At 41.6% G+C, this 27,872-nt stretch overlaps 1 protein-coding gene across 1 annotated transcript in view; it reads left to right on the top strand.

Moving 5' to 3' along the window:
- Window positions 1-27,872, top strand: part of XYLT1 (xylosyltransferase 1) — a 135,318-nt gene that overhangs the window by 70,816 nt on the left and 36,630 nt on the right. Inside the window, exon 3 of the mRNA XM_087942112.1 lies at window positions 4,631-5,159. Within this exon, the coding sequence (XP_087798238.1) occupies window positions 4,631-5,159 (529 nt within the window). The remainder of the gene's footprint in view (window positions 1-4,630; window positions 5,160-27,872) is intronic.

Below are 27,872 nucleotides of genomic sequence, written 5' to 3'. Positions count from 1 at the left end.
TGCATTTTCGGATGAATTATGAAAGTGCCATTTGACTTTCCCTCTTGAAAAAAGAAAAGAAATAAATAATGGAGAGGAGTAAAAAAATAATAATAAAGAGTTAAACGAGAGGAAAGCATATGGATAAAGCCAATTTCCTAAGCATCTGTCTTCTTTCTCCCATCTGCTCCCTTTGGCTTGGCTCTCGTCCCTTTCTGCCAGAATGGTGAGGTTTTTAAAAGATGATCAGAGTTCATTCTGCTATTCTATTGGCCATGGTTGAACTGGAGAAGGCAAGCCTCGTTTTCTCTCTGATGCGGAACGGCTTTCTGAGGACTTGGAAGCCATCCGTTTCCAGTGCTCCAAAAAAATAAAAATAAAAATCTAGGGTTTGCTGCTGCAAGACATCCTGTTTTGTTTATCTCGAAATCTGTTGCAAATAAACATTTTAATGTGTCGGGCCCCAGCTTTCTGGAAGTGCAAGGCAGTTGCTCATCATACAGAGGATGAGAAAATGGAAAAGTAAAAACAAAAACTAGCAAAAAGAAAGAGAGAGAAGGAAGGAAGGAAAGAAAGAAAGAAAGAAAGAGAAAGAAAGGAAAGAAAGAAAGAAAGAAAAAGAAAAAAGAAAGAAAGAAAGAAAGAAAGAAAGAAAGAAAGAAAGAAAGAAAGAAAGAAAGAAAGAAAGAAAGAAAGAAAGAAAGAAAGAAAGAAAGAAAGAAAGAAAGAAAGAGAAAGAAAGACTATCTTGGTTTGTGTCTGAAGACTTTTTGTTTGGAATATTTCTTGGCAACTTAATCTAGTGCTTTTGGCAGCCTTGCACAACCTTGGCAAAGCTCGTTCTTATCAGAGACAATTAGTTTTAATAGCCTTTTAACCGTGCATTAATGGAATTCGCAGAGAAGCATTAAAAGCATTAAATCCACTATTGACCTCACTCCATTCCTAAGAGATCTGTAAGGGGAGTGCATAAGCACACCATTGTGCCTACCATCCCTGTCCTATTATCCCCATTTATTCATACCTATTTCCTGTATTCTTACTCAGGTTAAACTTATACCCATTATCTTGTAAGCAATTGACAAATCAAATAAATAATAAATAATATCAACGGGAAGCTAGCATTACTAACCTAACAGCTGTAGTGATTCTCTTAGCAACGGTGGCAAGAAAGTTGTGAAATGGAGAAAAACTCACTTAACAACAATCCCACTTAGCAACAAAAAAAAATTGGGCTCAATTGTGATCATAAGCTGAGGACTGCTCTGTGATCTGCTGGAGAAATCTCGTAAAAGCAGTGGTTTCTACTCATTGTAGATTTAAGAGTATAAATGGATTGTATTTATGAACCTTTGGGGACTTGATTCTCAAGAACAGTTATGCTTGGCTTTTAAGTTCTTTGGTAGACTGTTCCAGGATTTCGCTCGTATATTTGGAGGAGAAATATTGTTTCTGTGACTAACCCTCAATCATGCGTGAAGAATAGAATGATCTATGATTCAAGTGACTCAAGGCAAGGGGGCAGGAGAAGATCTTGGCTTAACTACAGGTTGGCCAGTAGAGATATATCTCAGATGATGATCATTCCTGATCCTGGTTACGGACATAGATGGGCTTTGGTGTTCCTCACTTTCAAAGAACTAAATCAAGACCCCTTTTGGTCTAATTATCTTCAACTCTCTGGTTCTCCTGTTTTACGTCTTGGAAGTTGGCCTGGTCAATCAGTCAATGGCTGCAATCTGGTGGGGATGATGATGATGATGATGATGATGATGATGATGATGATAATGATAGAATAGAATAAAAGAGTTGGGAGGGACCTTGGAGGTCTTCTAATCCAACCCCCTGCCTACACCACTTCAGACAAATGGTTATCCAACATCTTTTTTAAAACTTTCAATGTTGGAGCATTCACAACTTCAAGAGGCAAGTTGTTCCACTGATTAATTGCTCTAACTGTCAGGAAATTTCTCTTTAGTTCTAGGTTGCTTCTCTCCTTGATTGGTTTCCATCCATTGCTTCCTGTCCTTCCCTCAGATCCTTTGGAGAATAGCTTGACTGCCTCTTCTTTGGGGCAGCCCCTGAGATACTGGAAGACTGCTATCATTGTCTCCCCTAGTCCTTCTTTTCATTAGACTAGACACACCCAATTCCTGCAACCGTTCTTCATATGTTTCAGCCTCCAGTCCCCTAATCAGAGATATGATGATATCCATTCAGTCATGTCTGACACTATGGTCCAGGTCTCTCCACATTGTCCAATCTTGGACTACTTCTTTGAGTTTTTTCTATGCTCTGGCTGGGGTCAGCTTTGATGGCATCCAGCCACTGTGTTCTTTGACGACCTGGTTGCCTTTTACCGCTAAGGTGAAATGATAGAGTGTTGCAAAGTATCAACAAAACCATCCTCAAATCCTCTCACTCATGAGATTTTGCTGCAGCCACTCAACATCTCAGTTGATTTGAGATTCTCATGGTAGATGTGTATGGACATCTATGGAGATTCTCTGTCATCCAGGTCATGGGTTGTCCCAAAGGTGCTTTTTCAAGAGGCAACTGGACTTTCTGTTTTTTTCTTTTGAAGATGTTTTGCTTCTCATCCAAGAAGCTTCCAAGACATTTCGCTTCTCATCCATGAAGCCCACATCCAGTCAGAGCTGGAGAAGCTTCTTGGATGAGAAGCGAAACGTCTTCAAAGAAAAAACAGAAAGTCCAGTTGCCTCTTGGAAAAAGCACCTTTGGGACATGTGTATGGACCTTTTCATGTTTGTAGATAACTGGATTGCAAACTCTTACCCTGTGAAGCACAATGCATATTGTTGATGGAAAGTGAACATGTGAATCTCTTTCGATCACAACTCTTATCTCATGTTCTTTAGAAGCAAGTGTGTGTATGGGTTATGTTTTTGGTGGAGAATGGTCTTTCAAGAAGGGCTTAGGTGAAGGATGGAGATATATCACAGTCACTTAGTAATCTTGGTTAAAAATAAGGACCGTAACTTCAGTCCTGGAAGCCTTGGAATATCACCCTGACTTCAGATGGATTTTGTCTTCTGCAAATGTCAAAAGAAACCGACTCATGCAAATCAAGCGGCTACATTGGCGGAACAACAATAAGCTGTGTTGAATTTCGATTTTATAAAAGTTTACCTTGTCTTCCATTTATTTGTTCTTCTTTCTGTTTTGTTTGAAGGTTTCATAAGGTGTTTTTTTTTAAAATGGAATGGTTCTAGTTAGTCCAGTGAACTGTGGCGCCAGCATCTGCTTTTGAAGTCACCATTATAGTTTAGGGAAAGCAAATGATAGCAGGGTGATAAGCAGATGCTACCCAGAAGAGCTGTAGCTAAAAGAGAAATGAATGCGAGCTTTAAACAAGTGTTAGTTCTATAGAATGTCCTCGTTCTGCTTTCTCCACGGTCTGGGAGATAAGCCAATTTGGAACTAATGTAGCATAACTGTGGCAAGCAGTGAGGCTCAAAATTGGGGATCACCAGATTATAGATCACGTGTAGATCCCTCTTCCTCCTCCTCCTTCCCTTCTCCTTTTCCTCCATTCCCCATACCCCTCTTGCCTCTAGCACTGATGATATTAACTAGTGGGGTGATGAAACATCTACAAGAAAACAACCAAGTTCTGAAAGCACCAAGGTCCCACAGTCTCCCCTCACCCCTCCTCCTCCTCCTCCTCCTCCTGGATGAAATGAGCATCAACAATGCTCTGTTGTTGCCCTATGATTGCTAACTTCAAATTGGCTAGCTCAAATTGGCTAACTTAATTCATCCAAAATCCAAGAACTATTACTCACGTGGAATTAAAATTTGGCAAACTTGTGGTTTCTTCACCACTGTTGTGCCGCTGTTACAGTCAAGTGATCCTCATATCCAGTGCTCCCTGCCAGCCTCCCAATAGAAGAGTCAATGGGGAAGCCAGCAGGAAATCGGAAGTCACTTCCTCTCCTGCTGCTATTTTGCCACCCATGGACATTCTGTGTCTCTGTTTAGGTAAGGAGATATCACTGAAAGGATGACCCAGTTGGTCACTGGTTGTCCGTCTAGCGTGGGAAATGAGGAGTCTGGACAGTTCCAATGTATGTAAAACTTTATTGCAAGTTTAAACTATAAGAATCTGAACTACTAACGGCCAAAGCAAATTGGCAGTAGATAAGAGTCAGTGACATTCAAGGGGGTAGGACTTTGCTCTCTTCTGGGTGATGACACACTTAAGACTGATGACACACTTAACCCTTCCCTCAGGCTCAGCCTGGTCATCTCCTTATATCAGGGCTGTCAAACTCATGCTGTCACAGCGGCATCATGTGACGTATCCGGCCTGTGGGCCATGAGTTTGACACCCCTGTCCTACATTGTCTAGTTTAAAAATAATTGTCTAACCATATCTGATACAAAGCCTTGATAGGGTTAGGTGTCCAAGTTGGAGAAAGCTACTGTAGATTTTCCACCAGGTTGAACTTCATTATTCATCTGATCTGGTAGGAGAAAGGGTCAGCTGGTCAGTAGTGCAGTTTTCCAGGTAAGCCTTGGAAGCACCTGGAAAACTCAATAAAAAAAATAGACCGGTGTATTCTTGTGCAGTGGAAAACACACTGTTGTAGCAACATGTCACAAACGTTTCTTTTTCCCCTACTTATAGGATGGCTATTTTTCCCACCGGCCAAAGGAGAAGACGCGAACAGACAGCAACAATGAGAACTCTGTCCCGAAGGACTTCGAAAACATTGACAATAGCAATTTTGCTCCCCGGTCCCAGAAGCAGAAGCATCGCCCAGAACTGGTGAAAAAGCCCATCAGTGCACAGAAGGAACGCCTGCGGAGAAAGCTAGAACAGGAGGAGAAAGCCAAGGAGAACTCTGTCCTCGGGAAAAACGTCCATGAGCGGCTGCCCTTGGACAATTCTGCCCCTAAACCCAACAACAATGGCAACTCCCTGAAAGACACCCCAAGGTCCCTCGCGCAGCCTCATATGAAACGGAGTGGGAATGGTTCTCCTGAGCTTGGATACGATCAGCTGCCAAAATGTGACATTTCAGGCAAGGAAGCCCTCTCGGCTCTATCCAGGGCTAAATCCAAGCAGTGTCGTCAAGAAATTGCCGAGACCTACTGTCAACACAGGCAAGGGAAGCTGATGCCCGAGCAGGTGACTCGTTTCTGCCCGCTGGAAGGTAAGCTGGAGGAGAAAAGGGAGAAGGGTCTGCTATACGGCGTGTCTGTTATAAAGAGCCATGATGGCGCAGTGGCCAGAGTGCAGTATTGCAGGCTAACTCTGCCGACTGACACTGGCCGGCCTTCCATACTGGGCTCTATGGCTGGAGGTGGTGCATGGTCAGAATGCAGTATTGCAAGCTAACTCTGCCGACTGCCAGCAGTTTGACTTTCACTGCTCTTGACCATACTGGGCTCCTAGGGCCGGAGGTGGTGCAGTGGTCAGAATGCAGTATTGCAGGCTAACTCTGCCGACTGCCAGCAGTTTGATTTTCACCGGCTCAAGGTTGACTCAGCCTTCCATACTGGGCTCCTAGGGCCGGAGGTGGTGCAGTGGTCAGAATGCAGTATTGCAGGCTAACTCTGCCGACTGCCAGCAGTTTGATTTTCACCGGTGCAAGGTTGACTCAGCCTTCCATACTGGGCTCCTAGGGCCAGAGGTGGTGCAGTGGTCAGAATGCAGTATTGCAGGCTAACTCTGCCGACTGCCAGCAATCCGATTCTCACCGGCTCAAGGTTTCCATCCTTCCGAGGTGGGTAAAATGAGGACTCAGATTGTTGCGGGACAAGAGGCTGACTCTGTAAACTGCTTAGAGGGAGCTGTCAAGTACTGTGAAGCGGTAGATAAGCCTTAAGTGCCATAGCTATTGCTATCTTAGGTTTGTGCCTTGAACAAAAATCATTGCAGATTAGAGTGGATAATATCCTGACATTATAATGCTTGTTGAAGGAGGAAAAAGGGTGCAGTTCAAATCCAGTTCCGGTCACCATGATGCAAAAAAAAGATGCCGAGGGCCCAGAAAGAATGCAGAGAAGAGTAACTAAGATGATGAGGGGTCTGGAGGCTAAACCATATGATGAATGGTTGTGGGAATTAGGTATGTTTAACAAAGAGAAAGGTTAGGGGTAGCATGATAGCCGTCTTCTAGTACTTGAAAGGGCTCTCACAGAGAAGAGGGGAGTGAACTTATTCCTCCAAGTTCCTGAAGACAAGAAAGAATGGGTGGAAGCTTGCTAAAGAGAGATCCAATCCAGAACTAATGAGAAATTTCCTGACAGTAAGAACAATTAACCAATGGAACACCTTTCTTCCTGGGGATGTGAGTGCATCATGGCTGGAAGTTGTCAGGAAAGGATTTGTCCAGGATGATTTGTCCAAGGACTCCTGCTCACAGTTGGACTAGAAGATCTTCAAAGTCCCTTCCAGCCCTATGATTTTTAAGTTGTGGGGTAGACAACAGCCCTACCCTAGAGGAGTTACAGAATTTTGTCCCCCTGGTTCTTAATCTCACCCCTTTTGCAGCCCCGGTTCAAGTTGTACTCCATCCTGGAGATACAACCATGCCTTCTTCAAGGTCATCCTCCTCCCTGCGTTAAAAGGGAACAGAGAAACTCGAGTTTGTAAGGGGAAGGTGCTTTGGGAGGGACAATCTATTCAGGAATCGATTGGGACGATGAAATCACCCCATTGGTGACCCGTACCTGCTTTTTGCTAAAGTGGAGGCCGAAGGTATCCAGTATAAACAGCTGTACTCAAAAGTAGCCAGAAATTAAAACTGAGTTGCGTTTTGTTTTTGAATTTTAAAAACTGGTCAAGAATTTGGAAGAGAGTTTGGTGCAGCCCTAAGAGATCCGGCTAGAAACCGGGAGGTGGGCCTACAGCTAGCTGGTCACAGTCAGTCTCTTTTGGGGTGAAAATAAAAATACATTATTCAAAGAAGTCCCTCTCTTTCAAACTTTAGAAAGGAAGTCATGGCAAACCCCTTTCAAGCCTTGTCAAAGAAACTGCAGGGAGCTGTCCAGGTGATCTCAAGATTGACTCAAAGGGACCCCCCCAAAAAAAATATGAAAAGAACTTGAGGGGCTTTGAATTGACAGGGATTAAAACTTTCCCAGTTAATTCCATGTTAGGACCTCTGCTAATGTTGACCTTGAACAATCAGTGACTTTGAAGCAGGCCAAAGGTCCACCAGAATCTGTCTTCCTGTTTGCCAATGGTTTCCTGCAACTCTAAAGTTCCATCTCACCAAACCTCCATCCCCCAAATTTCTCATCACTTTGGAACAGGAGAAGAAAGAAGAAATCAAAGCAGAATTGGATACCTTTGGGGTTGTTGTTTTTTAAATGATTTTCTGCCTTGTTCACATTACTGTTGCTTTTCCTTTCCCTTGGCATATTTAAACGGCTGGGGCAATTTTCATTTAGTCCCGTCTCTAGGGATAATGGATAGCGTAGAGAAAAACCAACTGGAGTGTAATATTTAGTATTTATTCTTGGTCTCATGCTGGTAGCAAATTAGTTTGCCAGACTTCATCATATGTCCTCAGCAGGCACATATGTAATTAAAAGGAATGTGCGTGGAGTTCACAGTAGCACAAAGCTTTTCCAGCTGTAAAAAGTCCATATGGTCCTTTGGGAATGCAGACCAGGGCAATGTAATTATGGCAAGGCTAAATACATGTAGGAGTTCATTTGTTTTTTGTTTTTTGTTAAAAAATCATTTTCTAATCTGAAGCAAAATTAACTGTTTTTGTACTGAGCTTTGGAAAAATGAAAGTACCCTAAACCTCAACTTACAATCATTCATTTTAGTGACTGTTCAAAGGTACAATGACACTGAAAAATGGGATGTGGCAGTAGGTTGCACTTAGCAACTGTTTCCGCAACAAGCAAAATCAATGGGGAAAGCAGGATTTGCTTAACAACCTTGTGCTTCACTTAACAACGAGAATGATTCGTTTTAACAACTGTGGCAAAAGGCGCAAAACACTTTAAGAATCGTGTCGCTTAGCATGTTGGAGATTCTGGAAGGTGAAGTCCACAAGTCTTAAAATTGCCAAGGTTGGACATCCCTGTTTTGGAGCACCTGATTCCTACTTGGAAGATTCTCTAACTTCCAAGTTAGAGAGCAACTTTTAACGTGCAAAACTTTTGCCAGGAGAATATTTCCAGTTTTCTTGCCTACCTGGTCATAAACATCGCCAGCTTCCCAAAGTGCAAACACCTGTTGTTTGTTGGGCATAAAACAGATTGTGAGAATAACCTTGGGAAAAGGAGGAAGGCCTTGCAGTTAAGAATAGTCAGACAAGAGATATTTCAGAACGAAGGAGAATGGAAAGAATCTCAGCAGGGACACATACACACCCCAGTTCCCTAGAAAGCAAAAGGGAGGAAGTGTAGGGGATGGGGGCTTTCAAACTCGCACAATCCTGTAACTGTAACCTGGCAATAAATTTAGTGTTAGTGCTCCTAGTTTTGGTTTCCTGTCTGGACTTCCTCAAAGGACTGACACTTTCTAGAAGACAGATGGCTGCACAGACCTAAAAAGCAACCCTTGGGCCTGGCAGATCTACAGGCCTTGTAAATCAACAGGAGAACTTCCTTGAAAGATTTCCTTAAAAGGATTGCCATCTGGTTAAAGAAATCCCAAGTCCATGTGAGTGTGTTAATGAAATCTGAATACATTTGCATATGAATTATCGGCAGCTTTGACAGAAGCGCAAAGGAAGATCGCAGTATGGTCTTTCAGGCGCTGCCTGCCTTATGGCATAACAAGATCCTAGCATGGTAACACACAGGTTAGAGCAGACCTCCTTCCATCTGAGGTTCTGCCCATCTGTTGGGATGACATCCTGGGAATTTCCAAGCCAGATGGGCCCGTGAAATTCCATGATTCTGAAGCATTGTAAGAAATTGAAGTGACAGCTAAATCTTCTCATTACGGCTTAAAGCTCCATGATTATTGATAGGTAGGTCCACCAAGACTGGTCCTGGTTGAAGAGTAGAGCAAAAGAACTTTGGTAGTCAAACTTTTTCATCATGGCTTGAAAAGCTCCATTATTATTGATGGGTAGGTCCATCAAGACTGGTCCTGGTTGAAGAGTAGAACAAGAAAGCTCTGATAGTTAAACCTTTTCATCATGGCTTGAAGCTCCATTATTATTGATGGGTAGGTCCATCAAAACTGATCCTGGTTGAAGAGTAGAACAAGAGAGCTTTGACTAGACTTGCTTTCTTTACACAACTGAAAAGTCTTTCCTGGGAAAACCTGAAGAGCTTGATTCAAAATTTTGCAAGCCCTAACTTTAAGTACAACTTCAACCCTCCATCCTATCTGCTGCCAATTTTCAGCAAATAAAAGAACAATTGCATGTGGATATGGGTCAATTAACCTATAAAAATAAGAGATTCTAATATTTAATGGGCTGTCACAGAGAAGAGGGAGTCAAGCTACTCTCCAAAGCACCTGAGGGCAGGACAAGAAGCAACGGATGGAAACTAATCAAGGAGAGAAGCAACTTAGAACTTAAGGAGAAATTTCCTGACAGAACAATTTATCAGTGGAACAACTTGCCTCCAGAGGTTGTGAATGCTGCAACACTGGAGGTTTTAAAAAGATGTTGGATAGCCATTTGTCTGAAGTGGTGTAGGGTTTCCTGCCTAGGCAGGGGGTTGGACTAGAAGACCTCCAAGGTCCCATCCAACGCTGTTATTCTGGTATTCTATTCTATCATTCTATTAAGCCTTTGATTGTGACTGTTATCCCAGCAACAGGCCATCACTATCCAGCCAGACAAAACTAATTTATTCTTATCCGTTTGGTAGCTGTTTAGAACTACAATGCTGTGTTTCGTGCAAGAAAAATCAATGTCTTTCCATCCAGTTCTTTGACTCAGCATGGAACCTTGTTGCCTTCCTACATTTTGTTCTTACTCCATTCTCTTGTCGCTCTCCTGGTTCTTTTCACTGCGTTATTTATAAACGTGGACAACGGTGATGGGTCCATTTATGTGTGGGCCTTTTGTAATCAAGGTTTCCGAGTCTCTGAACTGTATACAATGCAAAAATAAGTCCAATTCCTTGGAGTGCTCATTTGCGAGAAGTGAAGCGTAGTGTAAACAATTGTGTAGTTTAATCCTATCATAATCTACCAGAAATATGGTCCATGTAGCCCAACAGTTAGCAAAAGGTGCTTTGTACCTTGGACTTCCTACCTAAACGGCATTAGCGTTGAGCTCACCAATAGAAGGTAAGTCAAATACGCCTAAAGATGGGTGTAACTTAGCACCTATGTAAAATTTGCACAGTAGGGTCCTTTGTGCTCTCTGAGCTTGGTGGTTTTCCTGCAGACATTTCATTACCTAAGTGCCTACTAAGTAACATCAGGAAGTGTTAGAACGGAGTGGGATTTGCTCTCTTTATATATACAAATGGTTTGCCCTATTGGGGTTGGTGGATGTGTTTTTGGTGGTTCCTTGATTAGGTTGATGTTTCCTGTTCGTTTGTCTGAGATGGAAGTTCCTTCATTGGAAAATAAACCCACCAAACTCAAAAAGCACCAAGGATCTCATAGACCTCCTACTCTTCCACCCCCTCCTCCTCCTCCCTGCAAACCCATTCCTTCTAGCACTGATGATGGTACCTAGTTTGGTCATGAAATGTCTGCAAGCATACCATCAAGTCAGAGAACACTAAGGATCCCATAGTCCTCCTCCTCTCTGCAAACCTCACTCCTTCTAGCCCTGTTACCTAGTTTGGTCATGAAATGTCTGCCAAAAAACCACCAAGCTCAGAGAACAGCAAGGACCCCACTGTTCAGCCCTGAGCTCCAATATTCTATTGATAAATTGGCACAATTAGCCTTGTGTTTTGCACACCAAAAAGCCACTCAAGAGACATCAAAGTGGCCTTCTCATCCATCAGATATTTTTGTCATCATAAACCTTTTGCATGGGAAAGACGGGGAGGAGACAGTGTGCAAGTCAAACGTGGCAGGGGGGGGAAAGAAAGAAAGAATCATGTGTTATTGTAACTCAGGACACATCCTCACACCCTCTGAGTAATCTTCTCCAAGCCTGCCAAAAAAAACAGCCAGCGTTAATTGCTTAAGCTTGAATGTATTTGCTGCTGGAAATGCCGCACCGTAAATTATATTTCATTTCTTCCTCTGACAGGTAATATGCCAAAAGTAAATGGATCCTGCTTCTCCTCTTCCTAGCCCCCTCCCCAATATGACGTTAGAGGCATTGCTCACTCTCTTTGAGAGGGGAGGGCAACTTGCGTAGGCTTACAACGTCTATGGAGGTTCTCCGTCATCCAGCTCATGGTTGTCCCAAAGATGCTTTTTTTTCAAGAGGCAACTGGACTCTCTTTGTTCTTCCTTGAAGACTTTTCGCTTCTTATCCAAGAAGCTTCTTCAGCTCTGACTGGATGGTGGGGAATGGAAGGATTTATACTCCTTGCAGACAGAGCTGGTCATTTGCATTCTTTTTAGCGGGTCTGTCATGCCCCTGTTGGAGACTGACTCCAACAAGAGAGGAGGAGAGGAGGAACAGCCGACAGGGAGTGGGAGTGTGGCTCCGCAGGTTGTGGAGGAAGCTGGGGAAGGGCACAGGCTGGCTGGGCAGTCAGAGGAGGACCCAGGCCATCCCGTCTCCATCCTAGGGCACGCAGGGAGGAGAGGATAAGGGAGAAACATGAATAGTGTGGTCTATAGGGGAGGAAAGGACCTTGATCCCTTTCATGGGCTGCAGCTGTGAGAACTGGTTAAAAGGACAGACATGCGTATGGGCCAGTGCTGGAAACAAAGCATGAAAATATTTCTAGTCTTGTCTGTTCTTACCTGAATTTGGCGTCCTTCCCAGTGTGTATTCTGATATCTGTGGATGTCTTCAAGCCCTTATCTTGTCTGGTTCCCTTAATTGCTTCAGTGTGGTTTGTGTTGTTGTTTTTCTAGTTATAATTTATAGGTATTTTTAGTTTAAACGGCATCTCCTCCCTTTTGCAACTGTTTGTGGGGGAGTTTTTTGTCTCCAGTCAAGGATATTTGGAGCTTTGAAGCCAAGTTGAAGGAATTAAAGGGACTTCACCTGTTTTCTGTGCCTGTGTTGTTTTTATATCCCACCCTGGGTCATCACAGGGTCCTTGAGGCCACTTGGAGGTTTGTCTGTGTCATCAGGGTCATCTGGAGGGTCACTGGTTTGAAAGAGGGGTTAAAGAGGGCCATCTATGTCAAAATATGCCTTCCCTCCATGACCTAAAAGAGCAATCTGGCATAAACTGGAAGGGGTTCTTCATTGTATACCCAGCTCCTCTTCCAACTTCATCTCTTTTGGAGTTTGGCATGGGTGAGTTTTATGAAACAGTTTTGAAAAACATGATTGAAAAACTGATTGAAATTAATGCACAGTAGGACATGGGGGGAGAGGAAGAAAGGAAAAGATAAAACTGCAGAAAGAAAAGATAAAGAGAGTTTCCAATTCCCTCGCCAACAAATACAAGCAGGATTATAAAAATTATCTCTTACTCTATGGTTGCAAAAGTTCCCTCTCGTTTTCTATTATCTAGTCTTTTCTCATTATCAAAACCACAGATCTAAAGTTCTTTTTTTTTTTTCCAGTTTCATGAGAAACTCTACAGCGGGTTTCTACTCAGCCATAAATATCGATGTTGTCTCTTCTCTAACCAAAGGAATCGGTTTAGACATCTTTACGAGTTCCACCATCTTCATAGCCACTTCTCCATTGTGGTTAGGGCCAAACCTTTCCATTTTGGAACACAAAAAAACACCCTCCAACTTCTCGCCATCTCTCTAATAGTCCTTTTGATCCTGTCACTATTTCCACCGAGGCCTGAAAAACACACTCTTAGAGCCCATAAAAGCTGCAGGCAGATAGGGAATTTAATAGGGAACTTGATGGAGTAATAATCTAACTTGACCTACAACGTCTTTGATTTTCAAGAGCTGTGTTTACACCACTGCCTGCAACTCCTCCTAAATACTATTCCATTAGTGTCTTGTTGCCTTAAATATGAGTCAGTTTCCAAGCTTCTGAATTTTGATCAAATGACCCTGGGGATGCTAAAATGGTTATAAGTGTGAAAATATAAGTTATGTCTTTCTTTCTTTTTTTTCAGTGCCATTGTAATTTCGAACAGTCACTAAATGAACTCTTCTAAATTAAGGCCCACCTGTATAGAGATCTTCCAAATATGTGGATTTGATCTTTAAAAAAGTTTGACAAAAGTTTGACAAAAGTCCTGCAGGATTTTTGAGAACTGAAGTCCACTCTGGCTGAAGGACATCTGGTTAGGGAAGGATAAAATGAAGGAAAAAGCCTAATTATTGATGGCTCAGGCTATTACTTCTCTTGAAACAAAGCCAAAATGAGAGATGGAATCCCTATTGATTATTCTCTGACTCTTTAAGTTGTAGCATTTGCCTTAATAAATCCTTTTTTTTCCTCCCCTATTGTCGACTACGGTTTGTTACACATTGCATCAATATTGTTGCTTTTTCTGTTAATTTTTTTTGGGTCTGGGTGTTTTATAGGCTATGATTAGTGCTTTGTGGTCACTCTCAATTGGAAGTATAAGAAGCCAAAATAGATTAGAGGAGAAGAGAAGAGAAGAGAAGAGAAGGAAAGGGAAGGGAAAGGGAGGAGAAGAGAGGAGAGAAGAGAAGAGAAGAGAAGAGAAGAGAAGAGAAGAGAAGAGAAGAAAAGAGAAGGGAAGAAAAGGGAAGGGAAGGGAAGGGAAGAAAAGGGAAGCAGAGTAGAAGTGGGCTATCTAAGCTTCAATTCTTCAGAGGTTGTCATGATGTCCTCTTTTCTGCCTATGAGGAACAAAGCATGATTATGATGCTGGAGAAAGATCATCAAACCGAGATTCTGACCCAGATTGTAGCTTGCCAGTAGACCTTTCAGGGTTCCGTGTAGAAGTTCACACTTTCATTCTTTAGAGCAAGGGTCTTCAAACTTGGCAAGTTTAAGACTTGTGGACTTTGACTCCCAGAATTCCTGAGCTAACATGACTGGAGGAGGAATTCTGGGAGTTGAAGTCCACAAGTCTTAAAGCTGTCAAGTTTGAAGACCCCTGATCTACATTATCTATCTTCTACCTCCATATCTATCTATTATCTATCTATCTATCTATCTATCTATCTATCTATCTATCTATCTATCTATCTAATGCAAGGGTCTTCAAACTTGGCAAGTTAATGACTTGTGGACTTCAACTCCCAGAATTCCTGAGCTAACATGACTGGAGGAGGAATTCTGGGAGTTGAAGTCCACAAGTCTTAAAGCTGTCAAGTTTGAAGACCCCTGATCTACATTATCTATCTTCTACCTCCATATCTATCTATCTATCTATCTATCTATCTATCTATCTATCTATCTATCTATCTATCTATCTATGTATCTAATGCAAGGGTCTTCAAACTTGGCAAGTTAATGGCTTGTGGACTTCAACTCCCAGAATTCCTGAGCTAACATGACTGGAGGAGGAATTCTGGGAGTTGAAGTCCACAAGTCTTAAAGCTATCAAGTTTGAAGAACCTGCTTTTTAGATGGTCATATCTTGCGGGACATAACTCTGCTCCAGAAAATGGAAACATTTATGTTCCTCAGAGTAGAAATACTAGGGTAAAATAGATGGGTGGCCTGGAAAGTCACCACTAGACTTAACCCAGTAAGCCAGGAACAAACACAAGTTCTCAACGTGTTGGTTGTTCATTCAGAACTTGTTCATTCAGAACTTGTTCACACAAGTTCTAATCAAGGAGAGGTGCAACCTGGAACTAAGGAGACAATTAGAACAATTAATCAGTGGAATGACTGGCCTCCAGAAATTGTGGGTGCTCCAGCACTGGAGGTTTTTAAGAAAACATTGGGCATCCATTTGGATGGTTTATATGTGGTATATGGTAAGGCCCAGGGGTGGGATTTTACCAGTTCGCACCTATTCACTAGAACCAGTTATTAACATTCTAAGCAGTTCGGAGAACTAGTTGTTAGAAGAAATTACTGGTCTAATCCTGTAAGGAAGGCAGGAAGGAAACATTCTGGTGTTGCTTACAGAAACTGCCTCTTCCATTAACCCTTATTACAATCTTGGCAGGACTAGACTTCCTGTCTCAGGAACTTCTCTGGAGTTTTTTCCCCCTCCTTTGCTGGTACTTTGCTTGTGTGGAGGGACCATTCAAAGTTACAATGGCACTGAAAAAAGTGACTTATGACCATTTTTCACACTTACGACTGTTGCAGCATCCCCACAGTCATGAGAGGCCAGGCGAGGAGATGCGTGCCTCGATGTGAGTGATATTGAGTTGGCCACGCCCAGCCAATAACATGACCACCAAGCCATGTCCACCCGGTCACATGACCACCAAGCCACGCCCACAGAACTCCTTAGAATGTTAACAACCAGTTCTAGAGAATAGGTGCAAACGGGTAGAATCCCACCCCTGCCCATAACTTCTTCCACTGATGAATTGTCCTCACTGTTGGGAAATTTCTCCTTAGTTCTAGGTTGGGTCTCTCCTTGATCAGTTTCCATACGTTCGTTCTTGTTCTGCCTGTGGGTGCTTTGGAAAATTGGTTGACCTTTCTCTTCTTTGCAGCAGCCCCTTAACAATTTGCTTAACAACCACATGATTCGCTTAATAACTGCGTTTATTTGCTTAACATGAGAAAGAATGTGCAGCGGGTGCTGACGGCTGAGGAGAGCGAGGACTCAGATGAGGGGCCAGGACCATTAGGGAGTGGGCTGCTGCCTTCAGAGATTGTGGGGGCTGGCAGCAGCAATGGGGAGGTTCCTGAGGAGCCTGTGCAAAGTGCGCATGCACGCAGGATTGCTCGCAGGAAAGAGCAGTTACAACAGCACGGGTGACTTGGGAGTAAGGCTGCAAGGTAATGGCCCCTCCTTCAAGAAGATAAAAGCCAGCTGTGAAGTGAACATTCTTTGCAGGAAGCAAAGACGTTTTGAAACTCCAGCCTCGTGCATATTCCAGTATCCTGAGTTTGTATTTGAAGATTCTCGTATTGCAAATTATTTCTTGTCTAGTATCTTTTGGCAAGTCTCGCACAGTTTGGCAAGGCTTGTGCTTATCACAGCTAATTATTTTGTAAAAGCATTACAAGATTTCTGTTCCTTTTGGATTGTGTTTGATTTGTTGGAAAAGGGCGTGGGTCAGAACAGAAGATCATAAAATTGGGTCCAGCTTACTTAACCACCGCCTTGCTTTGCAACAGAAATTCTGGTCCCAATTGTGGTCGTAAGTCAAAGATTATTGTTGTGGCTGTTGGCCACTGGCCCCTCCTGCAGCCGAATCAGAGGAGGAGGAGGAGGAGGCGTGGGAGTCAGGGGCCACCATCAAGGCAACGTGAGAGCTTTGAGGGGGAAGAGGGAATGGATCTGGCAGAGAGAGAGAGAGAGAGGCAGAGTCTGGGCCGTCCATCAGCCCTCAGATGGAGAGTCAACAGCCTCCAGGTCTGGAGGTGGCTGATGAGGAAGAGGAGGAACACTTGGGCCCAGTGCCCGACACGTGGATGCACAGAAGGAAGAGGAGAGGAGAGCAGTGGGAATCTATGGGCCGGTCCTTGGGACAGAAGACCCACCACTGCTAGCGAACCCCACCCTAGCTCTGAGGATAAAAGGCAGAGGACAGAAATGAATAGAAGTGGCGGATAATTATCCATCTCCCTGCTGGACAGACTTGTTAGCCTGCATTGAGAGAGAGGGCCACTTCATATTTTGCCAGGGCTGCTGATAAGTGAGGCTGCTGAGTTAACTTCAGAGGGTTTGTCGTGTTTGGGAAGCTGGATCAGAACAACTACCTGTAGGCCGAATACTCGCATGCAGCCGTATCTTTTGTTCTCACTCTGATTGCATCCTGAGCAGGTTGGTTGCGCTGAACTAATTAACTGTTAAGTGGTAGTGACACGTGTCTTCTTAATGGGGAATCAAGTCTCGTGCTGCTGCCTTAAGGAACATCCTACGACTTCTGACTACTATCGGTTGATGCTTAAGAGCCAAGAGGGAGAACCACGCCGAGCTTGAATGCTTCAGCAAAGTACAGAAATAATTGTGATTTTATTTTTTTTCCCCGATTCCCCCTTTTTTGTCTCCGAGGAACAATGGCACTTTGATAATTAGAAATGTCAAAACATGAGTTTGCTATTAAGATTATTGGTTTGGCAAAATAGTTTTCTTCGTCAATGAGATGCAGGCTCTTTTTTCTTGTTTTGTTTCGTTTTGTGTTGTTGTTTTTTTTTGTTTCTGGCGGGTACCAATCTCCTCGTTATTAGGCATTGATTTGTAAAACATGAAAACGGTTCCAGTAATTGCGAGTCACTCTAGAATTTCAAATAGGGAACCCTGCAGGACAGAAATTTTCTAGCTTGTCGCAAGGGTCCTGGGGATGACAGAAATGCTTCGTACTCATCCAGATGTGGTTAGGCAACATTTCACTCCTCACTGTAATTTATACACAGGACTGGCGGTTTGATCAAATGGCATATTCATTGTAAAAAGACCCTCTTTTCGAACAGGGGCATCAAAATCAAGGCTCACGGACAGGATTCAGCCCAGAGGTGGGATTCAACTGGTTCAGACCGGTTTGGGCAAACTGGAAGTTAAATTTGCATCTGATTTGCCAAACCGGTATTTGAACTGAACATCTGGCCCTCCTCATCCTGCCCCCGAGTTTGGTGCAGTTAACCTTGAGTTTGTATCTATTGTGTGTTCTTGTATTGTTATGGTTGAAGGCTGAAGTATTCATTGACAGGTAGGACATTGCAATGTATGATTTTATATACTATACTTAGATCGGACCGAAGGCAGCGTAGTTCTAGGTTTTCTAGGTCTAGAATTTCGAGTCTGGTGGCCTAAGGTATTCTGCAACGAGTAGAGGAGTGGAGAACTCTTCTTGTGAAATATTTCTGGACTTTCTCAACTGTATTAATATCAGATACATAATGCGGGTTCCAGACTGATGAGCTGTGTTCAAGTATTGGTCTAGCAAATGTTTCGTATGCTCTAATTAGTAGTGTGATGTTACCACAGGAAAAAAAAAATTGTTTTCTTGCAGATGTTTCATGACCCAACTAGGGAACATTAACAATGCTAGAAGGGAGTTAGGTTTGCAGAGGGAGGAGGAGGAGGAGGAGGAGGACAACTGTGGGTTCTTGGTGCTCTCTGAGTTTGATTGTTTTCTTGCAGATGTTTCATGACCCAACTAGGGAACATCATCTGTGCCAGAACGGAGTTAATTTTGCAGAAGGGTAGGGAGAGGACTGTGGGGTCCTTGGTGCTCTCTGAGCTTAGTTGTTCTTTGCAGATGTTTCATGACCCAACTAGGGAACATCCTCAGTGTTAGAAGGGAGTTAGATTTGCAGAAGGCTGGGGTGGGGGGGAGAGAGAAGGAGAAGGGGGAGTTTCTCTTTACTTCTAGGTTGGATCTCTCTTTAACAAGCTTCCACCCCTTACTTCTGGTGCTTTGAAGACTAAGTCAATCCTCTCTTCTTTGTGCCAAGCTTCTCCGGAAAGAAATCAGAAATGCCAAGGGAATCAAGCTTTTATTTCCCTGATCAGATAAATGGAATTCAAATAAAAGGTAGGGGGTCTGGTTATCCTCCCCAATGCATCAATAATAGTTTTCCCCTTTGGCTACATTAAAACCGAAGATTTGGAAATATTTGGAGGTTTCCTAAGCCCTCGGCCAAGATCGGAATTTGAGCATCTTGGAATGGAAGTTTTGCCTTTGATTTTAAAGCTGGGATCAGATGTGCATGTCTAACACACCTCAGGAGAAAGCTCGATTCCATTAGGGAGTGGAAAAATAATTAGGGGAGTGGAGAGAGGAAGAATATATGACAAGTGTATCCAGTCGTAAATTGCCAAAACAGCATTATCTCCGAATCCAGCAAAAAAAAAAAGAAGAAGAGAAGAGAAGAGAATATTGGTTTGCTTCAGAAGATGCTGCCTGGGAGATTGACAGCTATGATTGAATGTGAGTGGCTGGGCGGACCAGTGACAAGCTGGTTTCTCGGTAATTCTTTGTACCGTTGAAATCAGTTATGCTAATAGCAGAAATGAGGGTCATTAAATATACCAACAACGCCCGTCCCCAAAAACTTTAAAAAAAGGAAAGAAACAGCCTGGATCCACAGCTTTGTTCAATGAAACTCTAATGATTTGTAATGTTTTCTGTCGTTGTTTTTAATTTCACTTATTGGCACGATCAAAATAAATGGTCCACGGAGCTGCAGAGAGGCGGCATTCTCCTCTTGTCTGCAGGGCTGTTTATTACGATAACTGATGTGCCAGGTAGAGCCGTGGAGTTTGCAAATAAAGCAGAAATAGAGGTACTTGTAAGATCTGGCTCAGTTCAGTGGCGATTTTATTTATTTGTATTTCATGTTTCAAGACTGCCCACCTCTCCCAAGGATAAGAATAAAAGATCAACACAGAGAATAAGGAATGGTGGAACTTGATTTTGGGGGTGTCAGGCTCCAAAAACCAAGAAAGACACATTGTGAAGCTTCCACGTAGACTTCTTCGTTGTTCCTCACCTGGAGACAGAATCTTGCCAAACTAAAGCACACTAACGTCCCCATAAAGAATAGACTCTGGGAACTATTGAGGAGGAGCCATCTTCATCCTCTTTTTCTCACACAAACTCTCTGAACTGCGTTGTCCTTTGTGCCTCTGGAATGCAACCCCTCCCTCTTGGGAATCCAGACAGCATTCCATCACACCAGCTATATCTGTGGTTTCGGCATTTGTCGCTTGCAGGTTGCATGAAAATGCAATTTTTGAAAACTGAGCCTCCGTAAAGGGGAGGAAATGAAATAAGGCATGGCAGTAGGTATTGTAAATAAATTAAAAGCAACGCCAGCCTATCACAATTTTATCATGATTGGCCCCAAAGAGATGAACAGTCTTTAGACATTCCAGTTCAATATATGATTAAAATTGAGAGAAAGTGCCGTAGGAGCTCTGTTCATTCCATGATTTGAAATATTTTCATTTGAAGTGGGATCCAAGCTATTCTCATGGAAGCTTACTTTTCCTTGAGCAATGTGGAATCTAGAAGAGCATAATGATCAGTTTCTTCTGCAGAGTCTCTCTCCAACTCCTAGAAGAGGGTGTAATGGTATGTAAGAATGACCTTGAGGGACAAGGGGAAGAGATGTTGCCTAGGAAACAACCAGATAAGAGAAGAAGGAGCCCCCAGTGGCTTAACTGTCAGAGAAAGAAACTAAGGAAGCAGAGGTGATATTCAGCAGGTTCTGACCAGTTCTGGAGAACCGGTAGCGGAAATTTGGAGTAGTTTGGAGAACTGACAGATACCACCTCTGACTGGCCCTGCCCCCATCTCTTCTCTGCCTCCCATTGAGTCCCAGCTGATCAGCTGGGTCTTCTTTGGTTGCCCTGCACAGGAGAACAGAGCTGGAAAGCAGGTTAGTGGGGTGGGAAGGAAATGGGGATTATGCAGTAACCTTCCCATGCCACACCCACCAAGCCACGCCCACAGTGCCGGTAGTAAAAAAAGATTAATTCCACCACTGGAAGGAAGGCTTTGCTCTGACTGATCAGACAGTTAAAAGTGGCATCGGGAAGTTTGTACCTTCAGATTTTCAAAGGTGATGTCAACTCTCCCAGATAAATTGGACAGGGAAGATGACTTGATGTCGGGGAAGAAATGGCAGAACATGGAGTCAGAGTTAAAAGAGGCCTCAGCCTAGAATCTCTACATAGCCACAAGCCATCTCTTAACTTTCCTTGAATTCCATGGAGCCTTATCCAATTCCTAGCAAGTATTAACTGTCGGTTGAGAAAATTCCTGAATAAATCAGTTCAATTGGACTCTCAACGTGTGGACTTGATCTTTTCTGCCTGGCGTGAAATGAACTAGTTACTTCGTTGTAATGTTGCTCTGTTTCTCCATCATTTTTAACCACCCAGTCAATTAGGGCGTGCCCAGCTTAAGTTTTGTCCTCTTTAAGTCACGGGGCTCCTCTTTAAGTCACGGGGCTCCTCTCTCTTATCTGAATATTTCCTAGGCAGCATCTCTTCCCCTGCTTCCTCAAGGTCATTTCCATATAGAGACACCAAAGATGGTCATTCCCAGGATCCTTCTACCCTGTTTTAATTATGTGGCTGATTAGGAGATTCTGAGCACCATCGGTGTCCTTTCAGGATGGAGAGATCTCAAAGGCATTCAGTTAGCTCAGCTGGCTCGGTTGGGCATGGATGAAAAAGAACTGACTCAAAATATTCTTTTCGGAAGATGAGAAGAAGTTGGCGGCTTCCTCATAGGATGCCACATGGTGTTCTGGCAGTTAATTACTTGCTTGCACTACAGTTCCGTGTGCCTTTGTTATATAGTCAGTTCTCATGTGATCTTTTGCTTCCTGAAGACCCCAGGGATGATTGCTTTTCCTTCCTTCACCGTTTTGCAACACCCTGAGGATTGGTAGAAGAACAAAAACCTCTTTTCATCAAGGACAAAAAAATTGCGATGCAGAGTTTGGAGCGGGGTTAATCTGTAGATTTTGCAGGCTGGGGCAGATCTTTTTATGACTAATATTAAGGCTGCTTCCTCATGCTAATAAATTAAAGCCTACTAAAAGCCATTGTTTCCCCTGCTGATTTTCCCCAGCCTTGCGCAATTATATGGTTAGATCTCCATCCAGTTTGGAGGGGGGGGGGAAATACAGAGGTCACATCGTTAGCCCTTGTTCCATTCAAGTGCATTGATTTATTTCAGTCAATTGCATCGAGCTTAAATTAACCCAACAAGCATTTTGAGAAGATCTGTCCTTGCCTCTTGCTTACAAATGCATTTTATTTTGTACGAGTGGAGTCCATCCCAATCATGAAAGCTGCTGAAATCTTATAATGTTGGATTGGGAATAAAGACAGAATTGATCTGGGCACTGGGGAAGATCAGTAAGACGAAAAGAGGAAGTTTTGAGTAGGGAATTGGTGAGAAGTTATCAGTGCTTTAGTGGATGTAAACTAATTGCGACAATTGTAAACTAACCCTACGTAGCTTTTTCTCTGATAATATCACACTACTAACCAGAGCATACAAAACATTTGCTAGACCAATACTCGAATACAGTTCATCAGTCTGGAACCCTCATTACGTATCTGATATTAGCACAATTGAGAAAGTCCAGAAATATTTCACAAGAAGAGTTCTCCACTCTTCTACTCGTTGTAGAATACCTTATGCCACCAGACTTGAAATTCTAGAACTAGAAAACCTTGAATTACGCCGTCTTCGGTCTGACTTAAGCATGGTATATAAAATCATACATTGCAATGTCCTACCTGTCAATGAATACTTCAGCTTCAACCATAACAACGCAAGAGCACACAATAGATACAAACTCAAAGTTAACCGCACCAAACTTGATTGCAGGAAATACGACTTCAGCAATAGAGTGGTCAATGTCTGGAATACTCTACCCGACTCTGTAGTCTCTTCCCCAAACCCCAAAAACTTTAACCTTAGACTGTCTACTATTGACCTCACCCCTTTCCTAAGAGGTCTGTAGGGGGCGTGCATAAGCGCACCAACGTGCCTACCGTCCCTGTCCTATTGTTTCTCTTGTTCTTTATTTTTCTTATATGTAACCATTTCATGTATTCACAACTATGTATACACTTATACTTATTATCTTGTAAACAATTGGCAAATAAATAAATAAATAAATAAATAAATAAATAAATAAATAAATAAATAAATAAATAAATGTTGATACGCTGGGATACTTTTAAGGCTGATTAAATCTCTTCCCACCATCTTATCAAAAACCCTTTTGCTGACTTCTTTCAGTCACAATTCAATCTCTGGAGATTCTCAGTCATCCAGGTCATGGGTTTTCCCCCTCCCCCCCAAAAGGCAACTGGACTTCGTTTTTTTCCCCCTGAAGACATTTTGCTTCTTGGATGAGAAGCAAAAGGTCTTCAAGGAAAAAACGAAGTCCAGCTGCCTTTTGGGGGGGAAAAAGCACCTCTGGGATGGCAATTGAGTCATATTTTTTTTGTTTTAGATTCTCTGATGAATTAAGAGACTTTAACCTCTTAAATCATCTCCTTTTGGGGAAAGTTTTTTTTTTAAGCATTGGGCAGTTGAGCTGAGTTCCTGTTCAGAGTTGTTCCTGTTCAGAGTATGTTGTTTGATCTTTTCACAATTAAGTGTGGCCTTTAATTGGGAGGTGTAGGTTTCCATTCCAAACGTTTAATTCTAAAACCATTCCCCAACCCAAGACCTTAATGGGCATTTATAGACATCATGTGAGTATTCTCCTCTGTAAGAAAGATTTCCCAGGCTAATCTGAACATTCACTGCCCTCAAAATTAGTCACTTGGAAAGAAAGCCATTAAACAATGCCAAAAGGCTCAGTCATATAATGCTGATATTGCTAGCAGACATAATAAAACACCCTATTCTCTTTTCTTGATCCAGTGTTTTTGAAAAGTGTTTATTTTAGTCATCAAACCTCATGGTGAAATCTTGCACCCAGAACAAACCTTAGTGTATATAATTTAGTAGGTTTGTGTGATTTCAAATGACGGGTAAAGTAATTGTCATTTTGTGTTTTTCTGACACAGAAGCAACATAGATAGGTGCTCTATTTTCAGCTATGCATATTTCTATCTTTTGTTCTCTGGATTAACTTTAGATTTTCAAACAAAGATCCTGAAACTGAATTTCAACATTTGGGTTATTGAAGAAGTTTTAGAAAAGGCTTTCCACTGACAAATGAAAGTATTATTATTTTATTACAGGTAATCCTCAACCTATAGCCGCATTTGAGCTCCAAATTTCTGCTGCCAAGTGAGACATTTGTTAAATGAGTTTTGTCCCATTTAATGATCTTTCTTGCCACAATTGTTAAGTGAATCACTGAAGTTATTAAGTTAGTAACACCGTTGTTATGTGAATCTGGCTAATACAGTAGAGCATTGCAGCCAAAGTCCTTGGATTACAGAATCATCTTTTTAAAAATATATATATGTTGATTTTTCGACTTGTTGGTATTTTTGCAGATAAAATACACGGTATCTGCTGGAGTTGGAATTCTCAAGCCTCACAGCATCTTATGCAATATTGATGTTGTATGAAGGTTGCTACTTAAGATAAACAAATTTGCATCGCCTATACTATCATTCCCCTTTTGCCTCATATGAGTTCTTCAGAGTTATTTAATCAGACAGAAGGATACGCAGCTATTTTCCCCTTTTCCTGTTTTAATGTGAAAATATTATATTCTGTCATTTTTTTTCCAGTGTTTCCCTTGGAACAGATTGCTAAGAATAATAAACTAATGTATTGGAACTGTAAACAGTTGATGGATTCTTCAAGTCTGTATTGTGCTTCATTTAGGAAAAATGAGTCATTAGCCAAACAGAAATTATCCAATAATTTTTGTGCTTTCTGTTTTGTTCATAGTTACTTGAATATCTTCCCATCCTTTTACATGTGTCTGCTTATACAAGTAGTTCTTGACTTATGACAGTTCATTTAAACTTACAAAGGCCCCCAAAGCGAAAAAATACTGGAAAATGATTCAAACATGGTTAGAAGAGTTAACTAAAAACAACATTGATTTTGTCCCAGAATTATTCCTCTTAGGAATAATTTAAAAAAAACTATAGTAGAAAGATAAAACATCTTATATTACATATATTAACAGCAGCAAGAATTTCATATGCTCAGTACTGGAAGAAAAACTCCATACCACCTGAAGGCTTAATAATAATAAAAAAATTTAGAGTGTGTGGAAATGGATAAATTAACTACGGAATTAAAAGGGAAAACAGACGCAGAATACAAGGCAGTATGGGAAACATGGTTTATTTGGATAGATAATAGATATAAAAATAGAAAATGTAAATAATGTATATAATAAATAAGAGGGTATGAAAGTATTATGCATTGTAAGTTTTGATAGGACACATAAATGTATATATAATGTCATAGCACTGTTTAGTAACATTAAACATTATGTATAAACGGGGAAAAATTCAACAAAGCATTATTTAAAAAAATAAAGTTACAAAGGCACTGAAAAAGTGATGACCATTTTTCACCACAAGCATTGCAGCATCCCCATGGTCACATGATCAAAATTCAGATGCTTGGCAACTGGCATGTACTTATGACAGTTGCAGTGTCCCCTTTTGTGTCCTTCTGACAAGCAAAGTCAATAGGGAAGCCAGATTCACATAACAGTGGTGTTTCTAACTTGACAACTGTGGCAAGAAAGATCGTCACATGGGACAAAGTTCATTTGACAAATGTCTCACTTAGCAACAGAAATTTGGGGCTCAGTAGGTTCGAGGACTACCCATAATAAAATAATAGGACTTTCACTTGTCCATGGGAAGCCCTTTTCTAAAACTTCTTCGGTAGCCCAAATGTTGGAATTTGGTTTCAGGATCATGTTTGAAAATCTAAAGAGAATATGTGATAGAAATATGCACAGCTGAAAATAGAGCACATATTGCTTCTGTGTCAGAAAATCACAAAATGACAATTATTTTGCCCATCATTTGAAATTACAGCTCCCCTGGGATTGATAGCAGAACATTATTATACAAGAGCAGAGGGAGAAAAATTAGCCTTCATTTTTATTCTTTCTGTATGAGTAAACCTCTAGGGAGTTTGGTATAAAAGCATTAGGGGGAAAATGTAAGCCAAAAGAATAATTTATGAGAGAAGAACTAGCAATTTCTTTAATTTTGTTCCTCCAATTTTTAACTTCTTCCCATCATCCCACAGTTCATTGGTTCACGAGTCAACATTCGACATAAAGCTTTATATCCTGTTAGGTCATGGGGCAGGTAGATTTGAAAGTATGATCTTGGTTTATTTGCAGTAAATCAGCAAAGAATTGCTTAATGCTAGGAATGTTTAAAAATCCGTTTTTAGTCATTGTACTGTTGGACTTATTTTTTTAAAAATAAAACAGCATTTAGATAATCATGGATATGAATTTTTATAAAAGAACTGGAATGTCTACCCATGATAGAACTTAATATTCATTGCGGTAAATATATACGGCATTTCTCTTTCCGAAGTTAAAATTCTCTGGCATTTTCATTACACATTTCTTCCCTTCACCATATGCCATTGCTGAACCTCCAGGAGTTACTGGAGGGAAAGGAATTTTCCATGTATAATCTTAAATTATAAAGATACAGAGTCATAAATTATTTGCTGCAGAAAGCTGAGGTCAGTGTTTGCTTAAAAAATAATAAACTCCACAAATTCAGCAGGACTAAATTACAAAAATATATGTATTTAGCTGGTAGACATTAATATAAAATATTTTTATAATTTATCTTTTCAGAAAACTAGCATTTCAACCAAGCCTTGTTTCCTTTCTATTTTCTGTTTCTAGACTTGTCTTATGCCTCTCCAGAATTTCACCTCCATTCTGCTTCATTCTTTCACTTTTACACAATTTAATTTTTTTTAAGCATCCAAGGTCAAGAAACCTCTGCAGATAAAACTTGTACAGTCGTTCTACACTAAATATATTTTTTTTTCCTGAGGTCAATTTAGCTTTGGTCTTTCCCATTCCAGTGTCCTTGAGTTACCTTTCAGAATTCTTGGTCAGCATGACCTCTGGGAGTTGAGACTCCGTATATCTACAGAATAAAATATTTATAGATCAGGGTTGAACTGTGAAGTCTCTGCTGCTATCTCAGTTTGATGGGATTTCTTGCAGATGTTTCATTATTGAACTAGATAACATCATCAGCAACCCCCACTTCCTACTAGCACTGATGATGTTACCTACTTGGGTAATAAAGTGTCTGTAAGAAAACATCCAAACTCAGAGGGTCCCGTGACCCCACAATCATGGTTCCAAGTAATGAACTTCAGGAAGTCAGGACTACTCCTCCTCCTCCTCTTCCTCTTCCTCCTCCCCCCAAACCCCATTCTCTTCTAGCATTGATGAGGTTACCCAGTTGGGTAATAAAATGTCTGCAAGAAAACAGCCAAGCTGAGAGAGCACCAAGGACCCCATAGTTGTCTTCCTGCTTCTTCCTCCTCCTCTTCTTCCTCTCTACTCCTCACATCCCATTCCCTTTTAGCACTGATGGTGTTACCTAGTTTGGTAATAAACTCTCTGCAAGAAAACCACCAAGCTCATCACACTCCATATAACTGGAAGATAATTGAATTGGGGGGTTGGTACCCTAGCATCTTCCACCAACCAAGGCCACTTCCCATTCTTAGTCATACTAGTTAATATAAATACACACACACACACACACACACACACACACACCTGGGAGTTGGAGTCTTTCAAAAGTTCTGGAAGGGCTTTAGGCAGACCTTGCATATTCTATTTATTTATTTATATTTATTTATTTATTTTGTCAAGCAATTTGAAGATAACAGGTATAAGTATAAACATAGTTATGAATACATGAAATGGATACATATAAGAAAAATAAAAGAAACAATAGGACAGAGGCGGTAGGCACATTGGTGCGCTTATGCACGCCCCCTACAGACCTCTTAGGAAAGGGGTGAGGTCAATAGTAGACAGTCTAAGGTTAAAGTTTTTGGGGTTTGGGGAAGAAACCACAGAGTCAGGTAGAGTATTCCAGACATTGACCCCTCTGTTGCTGAAGTCGTATTTTCTGCAGCCAAGTTTGGTGCAATTAACCTTGAGTTTGTATCTATTGTGTGCTCTTGTATTGTTATGGTTGAAGCTGAAGTATTCATTGACAGGTAGGACATTGCAATGTATGATTTTATATACTATACTTAGATCGGACCGAAGGCGGCGTAGTTCTAGGTTGTCTAGGTCTAGAATTTCAAGTCTGGTGGCCTAAGGTATTCTGCAACGAGT

The sequence above is a fragment of the Notechis scutatus genome, chromosome 12, assembly GCF_049901735.1.
Source record: "Notechis scutatus isolate UNSWTSFEM ecotype Mainland chromosome 12, rNotScu1.2, whole genome shotgun sequence".
Taxonomy (NCBI): Eukaryota; Metazoa; Chordata; class Lepidosauria; order Squamata; family Elapidae; genus Notechis; species Notechis scutatus.
This window is presented reverse-complemented; position numbering and strand designations above follow the sequence as displayed.